The following is an 18,169-nucleotide window of genomic DNA, read 5'->3' on the forward strand; positions in this document are numbered from 1 at the left end:
AATTAATATTTATTTTACCCCTATCATTTACTTTTTATTTTTATTTTAATGGATTTAATATTTTATTACACTTTCATCCAATAATAAAAGTAATAATGATCACTACAATTTATTTGTAATCAGCAAGAACATCAATTGTAATTGCACTGTAATTCTTTTTTAATTTACCTTTTAAATAAAAAACTTAATTATATGTATTTGTATAATTTAAAATTTTAACTAATATTTTTGATACACTTTTAATTTTTATTTTTTTTTATTACAATCAGAGAAAACATCAATTCAATATTTGTTAGGACTAATAATAGTATGAATTGAGACAAATTTCATTTCATACTAAAAATGTAAATTGTAGTTCATAAGAATAATTATTTAACAGAAGGCGAAAAACATGATTTTGTCTAATCCATAAAAGAAGGAGAAAGACATTATGGAAGTAGTTCTATTCTTTTGAAAAAAAATAGACTTGTTCTAACCAGACAACAAAACAAGGAAACAAGACAACCGAAATACAAACAAAAAATGCACAATCAATAGCCAAAAGCAATCAAACACAAAATCATGTTCCCACCTATGTTTAGTCCTGAGGGAAAAAAAGGAAAGAAACAGTTCCCTTAGTTCTCTAACATTTTGTGTAAATTATAAGGGAAATTAGAGAAAAATAAATTCAAATTCACCCATACTTCAAACAAAAGGTTGTTTCATTCGAAAAAAAATGTCTCAAATAAAATTTATAATTTCAATTTACAAAATAATGGCGAGAAATATAACATTGAAAACACTAGCTCTGGCTAAACAAAACTGAGTTTACAGCATTAACAGTGCAGACTCCAAGAAGCATCATGTTAAACTGGTATTTCAACCAACAAATACAATCATCTCCAACAAGATTAATATCAGTCTCAGCAAGTTCTTCGTATGAGTAGAAATGACTCGAGCACATGTCCATATTAGCTTCCAACTTCCAAAACTAAAAACTCCACAACCTGGTTCTTTTCTCTATCTACCTCCCTACAGTGTACAAAAAAGTTGCTAGTATGAGAAATGCATTCACCAGCGATCATGGAGGAAGAGTTTTATACAAGTTTGTCTTATACAAGTCTGACTCAGGAAAAAAATTTCTCGAGCACAAAGTGGCTCAGATCCAATCATCAAATTTACACTAATCTTGTCTAATCAAAATTAATGTACTGCTCGCTCAGAGAACACTCCACGAAATCATCATCATCAACAAGACCCTCGACAGCTTCCATTCCAAAACCTTTGCTCAAATAGCCAAACTCTACTTCATCATCGCTATCAATATTCTCTGGGGTCACCCGGTTCTGATAGGTTCTTAGTTGAATGATAAACACATTGAAGTAATAGCTCACCAAGTGTCTTCTTGTCTTGTTTGGAAAGTATTTGAATCCATTGTTCCAAAAATATTTAATTTTAGAGGGAACATTTGATCTCATGATATCCTTAAATCTCTTTTCTTCTATAGTTGTCCATTGAAGTGAAACTTCTTCACCCATTCGATCAAATCCCCAATGGTAAAATTCAGAGCCTAATTCAAGCTTCAATTTCATCCTATTTTCAGCTATATGTAATCTAACACACGACACAGAACCTTGACGTTCGCAGCTACACTTCTCTTGTCTTCCCCTTCCAATATCTGTTTCAGTAGCAGGTTCTGTGCCATGTTTCAAAGACCATACTCGTGTTCCCAGCCATTTAGAGTCACTATCGGAAGCTACACCAGTCCATTCAGGGATTTCAGCTTGAAAACGAGGACCAACAGATACTTGCTTTTCAATAGACTCGTCCCCTGATGATTCATCCATTGCCTTTGCAGTCAATACATCTATAGTTTCAGTTGTTTTCTCATGAGGACAATTTTCTTCCACCTTATTATGTGAACCTGCCAATGTATTTCCATTGTGAGAACATGGATTGCAGCAAGAGCATGACCGAGATTTAACAGACGAAGGCAGCCTTCCACTGCATCTCGATTTTCCTGTAGCATGGCGATCAAGGGCAACATGATCCTCGAACATGGCAGGATGTATCTTCTGCTTCTGCAAAACATATAATTCCATAAATTGAACATACTATTTCCACATAGCATGAAAAGGAATTTCTCACTAAGTTCTTGTCTTCTAGCAGAAGCATGTGTTACTAATTTAATACCTAAGTAATATAAATTAGAGTGATTGCTTGAAGAGTTTAAGATCGATGTTATGAGAAATTATAAGAATTAGATACAGTTTGATCTTGTGCATATGGGTCTCACTGGGAAATGTCAGTCACATGGATCAATTGCCATTATGTCGTATATAAATCGTGTATATAGATGAAAAGATGGGGGTGTGGCGCAACCTTATAGCAAAAGCCATGGCAGACAAAATAAAGATAATATATAAGTGCATACGTCCACCGCTGTAGAAAAGTCTATTCAAACGGGGAGAGAAAAGAAGTACAAAATAATTAAAAAAAAATTACGTTGTAGTACAAATAGTAAAAACGATAATTAAATATTAAACCAAAGAAAAAGTAAAAAAGGAATACAGAATCAACAGAATAAAGGGTAATCAAAGAAAACAGAGTTCAAAACCAGAAATAAACAGAATAGAGAATAATTAAAAATAGAAACATAAATAAAATAATGGGTTAAATATGTTTTTAGTCCCTATACTTTGGAGCGATTTTGGTTTTAGTCCCTCTTTCAAACTATAGTACAATTTAGTCCTTCAACTTTAGAAAACTCTGGTTTTAGTCCTTTTTACCAAATTTTTTTAACTTTATTTACTGTTTCAAACACGTTTCTCAATTAACATTGGAGCAAAAATGTGTCAAACAGTGTAAACAATCCAAATGTTATAATGTAACGTGCTTGAAACAGCAAATAAAGTTTAAAAAATTGAGTAAAAAGGACTAAAACCAGAATTTTCTAAAGTTGAAGGACTAAATTGTACTATAATTTGAAAGACGGACTAAAACCAAAATCGCCCCAAAGTATAGGGACTAAAAACATGTTTAACCCTAAAATAATTAAGTATAACCAAGGAAACAGAATTGAAAAGGGTGGCAGTATAATACTAAAAAATAATAACTAAAAAGAAGTATAAATGCTAAAAAGAATAGTTAAAGAAAAGAAAAATAGTAATAATAATAAAATGGAGCAGAAAAATAGTTAACAAGGACAGCATAATATCATTGACTTGAGCGAGATTTTGAGATCAAAGAAAATGTTAGATGAGTGGAGGAGGAGGACTTTCTTTCCTATATATAAGAACAAAGGAGATATTCAGAGCTGTGTTTACCATAAAGGGATAAAACTTAAAGAGTCATTGATAGAAACCCACAACAAAAATAAAGAAAATAGAAGTATTTGTATTGAGAACAAGGAAATCAGAGGAAAATCCTCAGTACAATTTATGATCGAGATGGACTTGAAGCTGGGCTTCTTTCAAGACGAAGATAGAAATTAGAAGAACAGAAACTTAGTATCCAATTCTGAGAAGAACCAGCTCCTTACTTAGAGAACCACCAGGACCCACTATGATGGCCTACTATAGAAGCTATTCATCTTCTTCAAGATGGATGGCAATATACCGAAGCAAATAAAGACACATTACATACAGTATTTGTTAACTTGGAAAAGGTATACATCAAGGTGTCAAGAGACGTACTGGAGAAGGTTTTGGGAAAGAAAGGTGTTTACTTACTGACTATGAATTATTCAAGACATACATTGGATAGGGTAACTTCTAATGGGGCACTCTTAAAGCCACTAATGACTTCCTGATGAGGATAGATTCATATCATGATTCAACCTTGAGTCCTTGTACGTTTAATCTAGTATTGAATGTGCTTTCTCGGGATGCACAAAAAGGTTAAATCTAAATGCATGTTTTTTGAAAATGAAGTTTTGGCTAAGGAATCAAGGGAAGAGGTTTACTCTAAACACGAGCTTTGGAGATAGACATTGGAATCTAAGGGTTTCTTCTTTCAGGTTAGATTATATAGAATCGATATTATAAAATGATGATGAAAAATTAATAAAAGTTGTCACACATAGGGTACAAACTGCGTGGTTCAAATGAAAAAAGGCTTTGAAACTTACTTTTGACTGCAAAGTACCTACCAAGCTCAAAAAGAAATATTATTGTACTACTATATGACAAGTTACATTCTATGGTACTGAATGGCACACTTTAAAGGGATAACAAGAGGAAAAAAAAATGAAAGAAACATAACTGAGTTTATTATGATGAACATTTCATGAGACCACAAGCCACGTAAAAAAGGACAAAATATGGAATGATTGTATATGAGATAGGTATGACATTTCATAACGCCTGCTATACATCTATAACCAGTTTATTTAACAGTAGACTGTAACTAGTAATTTAACCAAACCATCAAAGTATCAATAGCTTACAACCTGTCTGTAAGTTATTAAACATTTAAACAAAATAACCCATCAACAAACTAAAATCAGCATCATACAAGAAATAAACAGATTTGAAGGCTGCAACCTAACATCCATTAACCAAAAGAATGGTACCAGTAGATAAAACATAGCAAGTATTAACGCATAAAACAATAGGCACATTCAGAGTTAGAGGTTCACAAAAGTAAAATAGTCAGAAGGAACAAACTTTGATCAAGAAATTCAAAATGCCATCTATATACAAGGTAAATGATCAACCCAGCCTTCTTTCTTCATTATTTGTAATTTATTAAGAAAATATCCCTTTTATTGTAATGTGAACTCTGTATGTAAGAAACCGCCTATGGAAGTTGGCAAAAAATCCAGCATATCATTCCTCCATGGCTGTCATGGTGCCACCATTTAACAGCATTAGTGTCTGTAAAGTTAAATGGGTTAAAAAATAATATAGATTTACCCATTTATACTTGATTAAAAGTAAGCTCGCATATGGAAAACTAAGCTTGTGAAACAGATTTGATTCAAAGTTGTGGATATGGGTAATGTGTGAAATCAACTTCCACATCATTAATGGCAAGTTCTTATAGCACATGGTTCACAGCATTGTAAGGATTGAAAAGTGGCTGGTGTATGCAACCATATGAGAAAAAAGATCTATGTCATGATCTGAAACCATGATCACTGGATCACATGAAAGCATGCTTACCATAATGCTAAAGTTACTCTCTTTGGAGCAAACTCAATAACGCAATTGAAGTTCATTATGGAAACTTCATAACACAATCTTTTTCTAACTACTTGATTAAAACTGAAAAAAAGTTAAGCATTTAAAAATTTCAGCTCACATGCCTGTTTATTTCTTTTCATAAGAATTGATGAAAAAGTAAAAGCATAAAAATAGTTGAATTGTGTGAATCATATCGGTGATACGAAATTACATATATTCGTTCATGTTTTGTAAGATACAAAGTCAATTAAGATCTGTCTTGAGATACAAATAGATAGATAGCCAAAATGTATCTAATTGTAAAATTTGATTTGTGAATCACAAGATTCTGATAACAGTTATCAGAAGTATTTAGTTCATGCATATACATCATTTACAGATTTTCTAAAATTATCAATATGACTAGATCAACTCTAATGAGGTTGTGAGTCGAGTTTGTAAAGGCACTAGGAGTTTATGCAACTTGACTTGCAAGCTAAGATTTGGTAGGTATGCACAGTTAATATAGGAAACAAACTAATGCAATGAGATCAAATAATTATTACCTAGGAAGAACTAAGCATGCTGCAATGCCTAACAGATGAAATAAAATGATAATCATACATTCAAGCAAAAGAGGCTGATATGCTTCAGGATATGAAATGACAAGCAAAATTCTATGGATAAGCTAATATTGAGCATTGAAGTTTGTACCTGCAAAGAAGACAATCCACTGTTTGGTTCTTCATGATTTCTCAGTGACAGAACCTCTCTTGCCTTCAGAAATTGACCAAAAAAGCCACGGCCTTTACACTCCTTCCACTTTGATGGTTTCGGTATTGGTCGAGTTAAAGGATCAAGGGGATGTTTTGCAATATCCTTCATCCAGTTTAGCATGCCGGAGAATGCATCCCGCTTGCGTTTGAGAAGGTTACATTCCTTGTCAGCACATTCTGCACCCAAGGTTGCATGATTGTCCTTAATTCCATTACTGGATTTTTCATTTTTGTCACCTTCAATGTGTTGGACATCCTCAGATTCATTATTTTTATCTTTGGTGTCCAATAGATTATTACCATTCTTGTGGTTAACCAAATCAGTGTTTTTCTTTTTTTTATTTGATTTTGACTTGAAAAGTTCATCATCGGCTTTGTTCTTTGGATTTAGACATAACAGGCCTCTGAACTCTTTCTCTATATCCAATGGCAACCACTCCAAACCCCAATCACACCCATGATTCCCATTTTTTAAAATCTTCTCTTCAAAAATCTTCTTCAGCCACCTTTCAAAATCATTCAGATACTTATGGTACACTAATTTCACCGGCGAGTAAACTTCAAGGTTCAAACCCAATCCCTTGGCCACAGAACCCCACAATCCATTTTTCGACACCTCAGCACATCCACCCCTTTCCTTCACAAGGGAGAAGAGTTTATACAAATCGAGCTGTTGTCCATCAACCAAAACCAGCAAAGGCCGAGCACCAGCTTGGGAACAATTATCCTTCAGATAAAGAGGGTAAAGTTGATAGAACAGGCATTTTTGTGTAAGTTTACCATGAGGAGCACCATTATCAACATGGCCATCTCCAGGACAACAACCATTTCCAGGAAATTCACCAGCTGTTTCAACTCCAAGGGTATCTAAAGAAGGCCCATTTGAGAATGTTGACCATTCTTCCATGAACTTCGATTCCCTACTTCAATGCTTGATATCTCAAGGCTAACAATCAAAGGTATGGAAAATACACAAAAACGATCCTAGGTTGCCATCTTCTAAGCTTTGATCACACAACCAGACTACAATTAACATAAGTATAAGCTTGTTAAGAGAGAGCAATTACAGAAACTGGTTATAAGTTGATCTGGATGCACAAAATCAGGAAAAAGATGAGAATGGGTGTAACCATTTCTGGTTGACAGATTCACCTGGTGATTAAGTCTTTGGCTGGCTGTTGAGGGCATACTATAATAATATGAAAGGCAAAGGAGAGAGACAAGATCAAAGATGAAACCTGAAACCTGAGAATATGGAGCATTGATCAGTGGTAAAAAAAACTGGAGAAGCTGCAGAAGAAACCCACCATAGAAGAAGGACAGAGCTTTGAGAAGCTGATTACAATGACCAAGGGGCAAATTAGAGAAATAAAAGGCCCCTCTTATCTCACAGTGTTTGCCTTACCTTCCTCCTCTTTGAAATCTTGGAGAAACTTGTATATATAAAATAACACATCTATCACAAATGCTAACATTAATATATGTAGGGTTTGGGAATTTTGTTTAACATTAATATATCTAGGGTTTCTGAATTTGGGTTTGTAAATTTTGTGTGGGCTGGGCTTATTTGAGCCCAGCCCACTAAAATTATACCAAAGTCGAGTAAGTTTTGATAAATATTTATTAATTTAAACATATGTTAAATTGAATATTTAGATAGATTGAATTATTTTTACGTAAGTTACATTTTTCGTCTCACTTATTTGTATGATTGAGTCAGATTTATTATTTATTAAATGAATCAGTTTAATTACTTATTAGATTTGATTAAATATTAATTAATTTAAACATATATTGAATTGAATATTTAAATGTGTTTGATTCACATTGTGTGTATAAAAGAGTTTCAGTATAATTCATTATTTGTTTAAGAGAACCTCGTTATAATTCATTATTTGTTTGGTTGAGTATTTATTATAATAATTCATATTCATTACTTATTAAGTTATTGATTGAGTATTGAAATTCTAGTATTAATTCTTAATATCAACATATATTTTATAATTTATTGTTTTTTTTTTCATATGAAAAAAAGTCACACATAAAATACCATTTAATATTTTTTTGAATTTTTATGCAGTCTCAGACTCATTATTTGTATGGTTGAGTTAGAGTCTCAGTCTGACTAATTATTTGTATGGTTGAGTCAGACTTATTATTTATTATATTGAATTAAATGAGTCAGATTCATTATTTATTATATTTAATTAAATATTAATTAATTCAAATACTTATTGAGTTCAATATTTAAATGTGTTTGATTCATGTTTTGTATAATTCATTATTTGTTTAGTTGAGTCATACTAAGTATTTATTATAATCAGTCATATTTATTACTTATTAAATTATTGAATTGAGTATTGAAATTTTAGTGTTAATTCTTAATATCAACATATATTTTTATAAATTTTTTTTCATATGAAAAAAAGTCACACATAAAATACCATTTAAGAATTTTTTAAAAAATTTTATGTGAGTTTCAGACTCATTATTTGTATGGTTTAGTCAGATTTATTATTTATTATATTGAATAAAATGAGTCATATTCATTATTTATTATATTTGATTAAATATTAATTAATTTAAATACATATTGAGTTGAATATTTAAAGTTGTTTGATTCATGTTACATGTATCAAAGAATCTCAGTTTAATTCATTATTTGTTTGGTTAACTCAAACTAACTATATATTATAATAAGTCAAATTTATTACTTATTGAGTTATTGAATTGAGTATTGAAATTCTAGTATTAATTCTTATTATCAACATATATTTTATAATTTATTGTTTTTATTTCATATGAAAAAAAATCACACATAAAATACTATTTGTTTAGTTGAGTCAAACTAAGTATTTATTATAATAAATCAGATTCCTTACTTATTGAGTCATGAATTGAGTATTTAAACTCTAGCATGGATTCTTAATATCAACATATATTTTATAATTTATTGTTTTTTTTTCATATAAAAAAAAGTCACACATAACATTTAAGTTTTATTTATTATTTTTATGTAATCTCAGTCTGACTCATTATTTGTATGGTTGAATCACAGTCACAGTCTGACTCATTATTTGTATGGTTGAGTCAGAGTCACAGTCTGACTAATTATTTGTATGGTTGAGTCAGACTTATTATTTATTATATTGAATTAAATGAGTTAGATTCATTATTTATTACATTTAATTAAATATTAATTAATTCAAATATTTATTGAGTTGAATATTTAAATGTGTTTGATTCATGTATAATTCATTATTTATTTGATTGAGTCATATAAGTATTTATTATAATGATTTAGATTTATTACTTATTGAATTATTGAATTGAGTATTGAAATTTTAGTATTAATTCTTATTATTAACATATATTTTTATAATTTATTGTTTTTCTTTTCATATGAAAAAAAGTCACACATTAAATACCATTTAATATTTTTTTTTAAATTTTTATGTGAGTCAGAGTTTCATATTCATTATGTGTATGGTTAGGTCAGATTTATTTATTAGCTTTAAGCCTCTTTTTGATCCCTAAGTTATAAGCGGATGTTCAGTTTAGTTCCCGTTTTTAAAAATGTAAATCTTTAGTCCCTAAGTTATAAAAGTACAAAGAGCAATCTAAAGTGCTGTTATTATTAAGAAACAAATCAGAGCAATATAAAGATGTAGCAGTTGTTAAGAAACAACCAAAAACAGTATTTCAAGTCAAAAAAGGACTCATTTCATACATTTTTTATAACTTATGAACCAAAGGTTTACATTTTTAAAAGCGGGGATTAATCTGAACATTCGCTCATAACTTAAGGATCAAAAAGAAGTTTAAACCTATTTATTATATTGAATTAAATGAGTCATATTTATTATTTATTAGATTTGATTAAATATTAATTAATTTAAATACATATTGAGTTGAATATTTAAATATGTTGATTCATGTAACATGTATTAAAGAATTTCAGTTTAATTCATTATTTCATAGTTAACTCAAACTAACTATTTATTATAATAAGTTATATTTATTATTTATTGAATTATTGAATTAAGTATTGAAATTTTAGTATTAATTCTTAATATCAATATATATTTTATAATTTATTGTTTTTTTATATGAAAAAAGTCACACATAAAATATCATTTTTGATTTTTTTAAAATTTTCCTTCAAAAAAGTTTGCCATTGAAGGAGATATCTTTAATAGGGGTGTACCATGGAGCCAAGTGTCACTTGCCTATTGAGTTTAAAAAAAAATACAAATTCAATTATTTTGCTTTCATTTTTCATATATGGTGTTCTATTTTAAAAAATGTATATAATGAGTAAAAGTGAAATATTACTTTATATATATATATATATATATATATATATATATATATATATATAATCATGATTGAAAATGATAAACATAAATAACAAAAATTAAGCTAATGTTTGTGAGAGAATTTGAAATTAAAAACTAAATTATTTTCTAAGAATTGAAGTTGCTCACTCCAATAAAGAAATTTCTATATCCAACAAAAGTATATTATTAATTTGCTAAAAGAAATAGGTAAATTGACCTACAAACAAGTAAGAAATAGATAAATTGACCTACAAACAAGTAAGAACATCAATTGATCCAAATGTAAAAAAAGAAGACTTATTTATTTATCTTATACTATACCTGACATTACTTTTATTGTGAGTTTAGTAAGTTAGGTTATGCATCAAGTAAAGAAAACTCATATACAAGTTGTCCTTACAATTATCCGATATTTGAAATGGCACTAAGAAAGAAAAATTTGTTTAGAAGAAACAAAATCGTCAGTTATGCAAGATCAATTGTTGATAGAAGATCAAATATTGGTTATTTCACTTTGCTTCGATAGCTTGGAAGAGTAAAAGCAAAGCACGGTAGTCAAGTTTAGTGCTGAAGCAAAATTTCAAGCAATGAATCAAGAGATATGTGAGTTATTATGGCTAAAAAATTATACCGGAAAACTTGAAGATAAAATGGGATGGAACTATGAATATATATCGTGATAACAAATTTGCAATCAGCATATCCCATAATCATACATCGTGATTGAATTAAACATATTGAAGTGGATAAACATTTTACTAAAAAGAAGCTTGACAATGACTTGATTTGCACAATATATTTATTTTTAGAGATAACTAGTAATATACTTCCAAAAGAGATGAACAACAATAATATTGAAACAATTATATCCAATCTAAAAATGAAGATCACTTATTCACTAGCTTGAGAGGTGTTAAGATGTTTTGAAAAATTTGATATTAATCTTATTAATTATAATTATGCATTTATTGAGGTTTAATTTTATATATTTTATTTTCTATTTCTAAAATTGGTAAGATTTTAGAAGCTTTATCAACACGCATAATAAATGAAATGTTTCATTAATAAAACGAGTAAAAAGCAAGATATAAAGAAATATCATAAAGGGTTGCCTTAGGAGATTACACCATCAATTTTTCCTTAATGTTAAAGTCAATTAGACACATGTCTAATCCCTTACACCTAGTTTGACCATGATGTTTAAGTTGTATAAGAGATTTTATAAATGAGTTTGCAACAATATCAAGTGTTGGAGTTATATCTTTAAGCTTCCTTTATCAATAATTTTTGAATTGGATGGAAGTGTCTAAATATATGTTTGGATCGGTAATAAGATCTTAATTCCTTAATACGTGCAATTTCTCCATTGTTGTTGATAGAGGTCAATTGGATTCAGTGTTAGAAAAACGCAAAAAGCTAAAATCTATTTTTTTTTTATCTAAATAACAGTATTTTGATACATTAAAAGCAACCATTTACTCGACAATTATTCTTATTTTAAGTAATTATAACTCATAATTTCACTATTCAAACAAAACACAAAATTGAAAATAAACTATTATTTCCTTTATTGGTTTGCACTTGATCCAATAAAACTCTAAAGTTCACATGAATAATTTTTTTACCTCGTCACAAGTAAAAATAAAGAAAAAGATTATAATAATATAACAAGACTTAAGTACTAGAATTTTATATATTCAAAAATTACTAAAACTAGTCATTAATATGTCACCCTTGGATATATTAACACATTCTTATATCAAAATTATAAACTTATAAAGCGTACAAAAAATATAATTATATTGAGTACTACTTTCAATTATTCGGTTCAATGAGAAAAGTAGTTTTCCTCTTATTATTCTCTTAAATAATGAACTCAATCATAAGAATATGATTTCTTTTGTCCTTTCAATCTATTATATATGTATAATCCTATGAATACGTTCTCATATATAGATTTAAAAGAAGTTTCATTCGCCTAATATATAATTGGTTTTTGTTGAATATCCTATAAACTTTTTATTTAAATCCTTAAATTAAATATTTATTTATATTTAGGCTTAAATAAACTTAATTTTTTTCAATTAAATACACTACAACATTTTATATTTTTGAGTATTCAATATTTTTTTCATTGTTGTTCAAAGCTCTTATCATTTTTTCTTTCCGTGTCAATGTAATAACTGTTCATTGCGTAAGACCAACATGTTGGCAACACCTGCAATATCATGTCAGCACATTTATAACCAAGTCAACACACTAAAGAAGAATTCATAGACCTTCGACAAAAGCAAAAATTTTACTATATACTTGTATTAAATAAGAGTGAAAAATAAAATATCACATAAGAGTGAAAAGTTGTATTAGATGATTGAAAAAACTCAAATTTATTATTCACCTAAAACTTATTTAAAACTTATAATTATTTTAATACAAATTTAAAAAAAAGAATTGTATCCCTCAATAATTTTATCATAAAAAAGAGAGTATATTTTGCATCATATGATCACGGATCACGTATCATGTTAATGGGGGTAATAGAGTTATTCAACACTAATACATGGAATAACCAACATAGACGTTGAGAGTAGAAATGACTGAAGCAATATATAAAACTTGAACAAAAGATTGAGTATTAAAAACAATCCAAAAAGACCAAGAACTTATTTAAGCCTAAAATATGCAATGTGAAGTAACACCTCAAACGAATAACTAGTATTCCCACCTTTATAAAAGACCAAAGAGAGAGAACATCCTACCATTCTTTGACAATGTAACAAGTTTTACAATCAACAAGAGAAATCATATTGGCTGCTGTTTCCGGATGTAACATCCAGATATCACTTTGAAACATGCTAATTCATATAAAACTATAAAAGAGAGAATATTTCCTTCAATTTCCTGTATGCTGCAACGCAGGGGACAGTGAGTAAAAAATGGAATAATCCAGAAAAGAAAACGAAACAATCCAAATACAGCCATCAATTCAGGTTGCTACCATATTAAAGTCATGACTTTGTAATCTCGCTTCTCAAACACTACACACTATATTTGAACTCCTAAGTTGACATGTATTATTCAATGGGAGGGTTGAAAACCAAATCCTGCATTAGAAAAAGACAGAATTGTTCAAAGTATCATATTCATAAGGGCATATTCGAAATGATGTGAAGATAGATGAGAAATTGAGAATTATTGGGAGAAACCTGATCGCACACAGGGCAAGTTTCACTTCTTTCCATCCATTCCAGAATGCATGCAAGGTGAAAATGATGGTCACACTTTGTTGCGAGTTTTGGATTCTCTGCATCATATTCTGCTAGGATAACAGGATATACATCAGTCCTCAGTAAACATAATAACTGTAACATAATAAATTACCTGATTAATACCATCACCTAGAAATATTTTAAAAAAGGAGCTAAGAGCACATCACCTTCTAAACAAATTGGGCATGTATCCTCCTCTTCTACTAAAATTACAGGTTTTCCAGACTTTGCAAGTTCAATTTCAGAACCCTTAGCAGAATCTATCTCTAGATCAGCCTGAACTTTGCATTCTGATTCCTTCAGCTCTTCCATCTTAACTGGGGTCCCGTGATTTTCTCCAGATACTGGTTCTTGAATTGCACTAGAATCTGTAGAAAGCAAGGGTGCATTATTCTTGTCACTACGAATTTCTTGAGCTGCAGGTGGAGTTTGAGTGGTACCAAACGTAACATTGAAAGGGATAGGAGCAGGAGGAGGCCTATAAGTATCAGGAGATGACGTATCTAGATTAGTATCAACCAAGAGTCGCCCAGAGAAAGCAGAAGCGGCACCCTGGTGAGATGATAGAGGAACATGCTCCTCTGGTGCTCTTGGATACTGCTGAGAAGAGAATGCAGAAAATGAAGCAATGTTATAACATTTTGAGATCACAATCATAGAAAATAAACAACGAAAAACAATCATAAACTCAGTTACTCGAAACAGCCTTCAAAATCTCACTGAACAAAGCATTAAAAAGCTCCACCTTATATGATCTGATATTTTTTATCATGAGCCAAATATTCATTTTAGTCCTCTAAGAATTAGGCGTTGCGTTAATAAGTTTAATGATTCATCCTTCCTTTATGATCGCATCACAGTAGTCTACAGATGTTATTATGACACTAAATTGGTCCTCAAAGTGACATCATATCAGTTAGTTCCCCAAAAGACGAAACTGATGGCATTCAGCTATCACTAGAGGCTCAATTATATCTTTCTTTCTAATAAACGGAAGACTGTATCCACTTCCCTTATATCAGTTTCCTTTCTTACACGAATAGACTTCATTGAGAACATATTTAAGCCTTCTCTCAGTAGGTGGCAAACCAAGTTACAAGCATCTTCCGTGCCAAATCTGTCTATCACAAAATCCATGTCTTTCCCTCCTTTTCGGTTTTGTTGAAGAGAAATAAAGCACTGAATATAAGTGGAAACTTTTCTAACCACAAAACAGTGAAATCGATGCATGTCCCGCAACAATAAATCAAACCTCCTCAGAAAAGCAAAGTTAGGCAAAAGCTAAAAATAAAATAAAGTAAAAGCACAAAATTCAATAATGAAAAGCACACTGACATAATAGTAGGCAGGAGGAGCGCTCAACACAGTCTCCTTAGAAGAACAACAGCAGCAGCAACCGCCCATCACGCCTTATCTCCAGCATCCAAGAGTAATTATAGCTACTGAGTGCATCATTTCACCTTCATAAGCATATACATGCAAAACCCCTTCAGATAATTAATTAATATAAAGACCATGATTCTACATTTAAAACCACACACACACACACAGAGGGTGGATAATTCAACTTCATCACCATATGCATGTACAATCCCTCCACATAGTTAATTATCATAAGAACAGGACTTCTCACTAATTCACACACGCAAGCAATCACGAGAGTCAGGAATCCATTCGGTTATCGCAAATTCACGATCGTGCGTGGAAATCACTCTACCTCACCGAAGGAGACTAATTATACCTAACTCTCCGAAACGCAATCCAATTCATCAAGACCTATTACCAAATTTTAAATAGAAAGTAAATACTGAGCAAAACGATCAGAACTGGCCGCGATTGATTTGAAACTTGAAAACAGAGATTGATAGAAAAGCGAAACAGATAAACAGATAAATCTCAGGAGAAAGTTCAACGAATTCATTTTGAAGCAGTCATCAAGTATCAACAGAATATAAAGAAAAGGGGAAAACACGATAAATTAGTTACAGCAAACAAAAATTAAAAACGACACAGTATCCAATAGCTGAGCTGAAAAGCACGGAAAAGGAGGGGATATGAACAAGTAATGAGTCCGAAATCAGCAGAAAGATTGGAGTGGCGAGCGAGAATGAAACCTTGAGATTGAGAATTGAGAAATCGAAATTCAGCAACAGAAGACGGGAAAGAAAAAGAAAAAGAAGAAGAAGAAACTGCGCGAGTGATTGCTTTCGTTGGTATTTGACACGATGATGTGTTGGTGTGTGTGCAAGTGCCGAGCAGGTTTACGTGTACGAGAAAAGAATTGCACGGAAAAATTGAAAATTCCCCCCACTTACCCCTTCGTTAGCTTTCGTCATTCCTCCTCGCATCTCAACCGTTCACTTCCTCTTCTTTCAGCTAATCGAACGCCTAGATTTGATTTTCTTTCGTTTTATGACCCGTGGTTCTTTATCGATAAAGATGAGATAAATAAAGAATATGTGGCTCCATCATGGAAAATGAGGATCATCCACCCGATATTGTATGTTTCTATTCCTGCTAATACAAACTTAATAAATATGATTACTTTAATCTTCACACCGATTATGAATCCACCAAACCTCATTCTACGTATAATTATTGGATGTGTTAAGAAATTATTAAAAACCAATACAACTTATAACTCTATTTGGGAAGTGACTAATATTAAGCTCCCTTTTAAACAAATAATATTTATAAGCTTAGTTAACTAAATATCTAAATCAACGCGTATAATTATTGGATAGGCAATAGTCAAATAAAGGACGATTATTCTTCTATAATTAATTTTCATCTTTTGACGATAATATTATACAAGTTATTCAAGAGACACACTGCGCCAATATAATTACTTTAGATTTGATTTGTTTGTTTTTAATTTAATTTATAATTAGTAATAGTACAAAAAGTTGTCCAATCATTTTAATTTCCGTGTATAAGTATGAGATTTGTCCGAGTTCAACTATTCAAAAACTAATGTTAATTAAAGAAGTTAACTGATGTAATTAATTTTAGCAATTCCATTTAAAAATAATATTCTTCTTAAAGTAACCTTTTTTTAGAACTTAATATAAAATAAAATAATATTATTAAACAAAAGCAAATAATCAAAATTTATTTATATTTGGGTCTAAATTGTTTTCTTAAATCAAATTCTTTAATCCTACACTTTTTTTTTTATCTCTCATATTTAACATTTATATTTGAATTTAATGATTAGGCATTGTTAGTATATAAAATATTTGTAAACAAAATTATGGGTTAATAGTAGTCCAATTAGGACGAGATATATTATTTTTTATTCAGCGGATTAGACTGAACATGCAATAAAAAATTATATATAAAAACTTTTTATACTGTTAATGGATTCTTTAAATTTTATTTTAATAATAGTTTTTACAAAAATGTAACATAATTTGATCTTACTATAATAACAAACAAAAAAGTTGTGAAGGTAAATCATCATACGGTGGTCAAGATGTAATTTAGCCTATTTTGAACTTTCAGGATTGTAGAATTATGCAATTTTAATAATTGATTAATGTGAATAATACATTATACGAATGCTAATATTAATTACTTACATTTAAATGAAAATAATTTATCTAACCTAATTAGTAAATATATTTAACTGTAAAAAAATTATTAAAATGGGTTAAATATGACGTATAACACAAAAAGACAAATTTATTTTTCTTTCTCTGTCTAAAAAGAAAAAAACAAAGTAAAAGAAAAAAAAATAGGTTTCATATTTAATTAAGAAAAGTCATAAAATTAATTTTTCGTATGTATCCATAAATACTTTGATGTTATACCTTTTCTGCATTTTTTTTTTTGTACTGATTCACACAGTTTCCTTCTTTTACGCAAACTATTTTAATGCTCATTTCTTGAATTAAAATAAAACAATGCTCAAAAAATTCAGAAACTAAAACACAAGTTAAATCACTATTAAAGCAATGAACAAAAGATGTGGATAAAATATCTTTAAGACATTGGGTGTTTTTTTTTCTTTTTTTTAGATATATTTTGCCCTTAGTTAAAATTAATATATTTAATATTATTAATAAAAATGATTTTGTGGATTAGTTTAAATTAATTTTAAAAAAAAAATGTTGATGAAATAAAAGAAACTTTTATAGCAAGTGGAAACGTTTTTAAAATTAACTATACTTCGAATTTAACTCAAAAAATAAAGGAAACAAATAATACAACATCAATGTGGCTACAAAAATTTCATATATTTCAACGCATTTATTGCATTATATTGTGTCCAAGATGAATGGAGTATCCAGAACAAGGTTAACGAGAACCATGGCCTCCATGACCAGCGGATGAAGGAGAAAACCATGGTCTCCATTACCAGCGGATGAAGGAGTCCCTGAGGCCGCAGAACTCCTTTCAAGTTCAGTGGCACTGCAGAACAAAATCCACCTCGAACCAATGTACCCCGACGTCCCCTCCTCTCCGAACGCCGCCAACGTGTGGTCGCACCGCGGTTCCGACCCATCCTACTTCTTCTCCAAAATGGCATTCACCATTGAGTACGTTGGCGCCAGCCTTGGACCTACCACCGGACAGCTGCACCTGACCCATTGTCACCGGTGACGACGGCTACTGTTGCGACGGCGACTAAGCCGAAA

General features: G+C 30.3%; 2 protein-coding genes across 8 annotated transcripts; both read right to left on the reverse strand.

Annotated features, from left to right (window-relative positions):
• Window positions 1-765: 765 nt before the first annotated feature.
• LOC106769588 (AT-rich interactive domain-containing protein 2) lies at window positions 766-7,370 on the reverse strand. Of its 3 annotated transcripts, none has more exons than XM_014655265.2 (4): window positions 7,228-7,370; window positions 7,073-7,165; window positions 5,859-6,943; window positions 766-2,060 (listed from the first exon to the last, which is right to left on the reverse strand). In XM_014655265.2, the coding sequence occupies exons 3-4, from the start codon at window positions 6,825-6,827 to the stop codon at window positions 1,173-1,175; spliced, it is 1,857 nt and encodes a 618-aa protein (XP_014510751.1). In that variant the 5' UTR covers window positions 6,828-6,943; window positions 7,073-7,165; window positions 7,228-7,370; the 3' UTR covers window positions 766-1,172. The 3 variants fall into 3 exon arrangements, with proteins under 3 accessions (XP_014510751.1, XP_014510752.1, XP_014510750.1); XM_014655266.2 differs by having other exon boundaries at window positions 7,326-7,367; XM_014655264.2 differs by having other exon boundaries at window positions 7,073-7,370.
• Window positions 7,371-12,903: 5,533 nt separating this feature from the next.
• LOC106765380 (probable E3 ubiquitin-protein ligase RHB1A) lies at window positions 12,904-15,812 on the reverse strand. 5 transcript variants are annotated; one of them, XM_014649975.2, is made up of 5 exons: window positions 15,644-15,809; window positions 14,865-14,989; window positions 13,697-14,129; window positions 13,467-13,576; window positions 12,904-13,364 (listed from the first exon to the last, which is right to left on the reverse strand). In XM_014649975.2, the coding sequence occupies exons 2-5, from the start codon at window positions 14,931-14,933 to the stop codon at window positions 13,335-13,337; spliced, it is 642 nt and encodes a 213-aa protein (XP_014505461.1). In that variant the 5' UTR covers window positions 14,934-14,989; window positions 15,644-15,809; the 3' UTR covers window positions 12,904-13,334. The 5 variants fall into 5 exon arrangements, with proteins under 5 accessions (XP_014505461.1, XP_014505462.1, XP_014505459.1 ...); XM_014649976.2 differs by having other exon boundaries at window positions 13,697-14,126; window positions 15,644-15,807; XM_014649973.2 differs by having other exon boundaries at window positions 12,904-13,576; window positions 15,644-15,812.
• Between the last annotated feature and the right edge of the window lie 2,357 nt (window positions 15,813-18,169).

This window comes from Vigna radiata, chromosome 7 (assembly GCF_000741045.1).
Source record: "Vigna radiata var. radiata cultivar VC1973A chromosome 7, Vradiata_ver6, whole genome shotgun sequence".
NCBI lineage: Eukaryota > Viridiplantae > Streptophyta > Magnoliopsida > Fabales > Fabaceae > Vigna > Vigna radiata.

Excerpts from the sequence above, each read along its gene's own strand:
- LOC106769588 (XM_014655265.2), bottom strand. The coding sequence starts at position 6,827 with ATGGAAGAATGGTCAACATTCTCAAATGGGCCTTCTTTAGATACCCTT. Across the intron at positions 2,061-5,858 it reads GTGGATTGTCTTCTTTGCAG|AAGCAGAAGATACATCCTGC; the intron begins GTACAAACTTCA and ends TATGTTTTGCAG.
- LOC106765380 (XM_014649973.2), bottom strand. The coding sequence starts at position 14,933 with ATGGGCGGTTGCTGCTGCTGTTGTTCTTCTAAGGAGACTGTGTTGAGC. Across the intron at positions 14,130-14,864 it reads CTCCTCCTGCCTACTATTAT|CAGTATCCAAGAGCACCAGA; the intron begins GTCAGTGTGCTT and ends TTCTCTTCTCAG. Across the intron at positions 13,577-13,696 it reads ATGCCCAATTTGTTTAGAAG|AATATGATGCAGAGAATCCA; the intron begins GTGATGTGCTCT and ends TTATCCTAGCAG.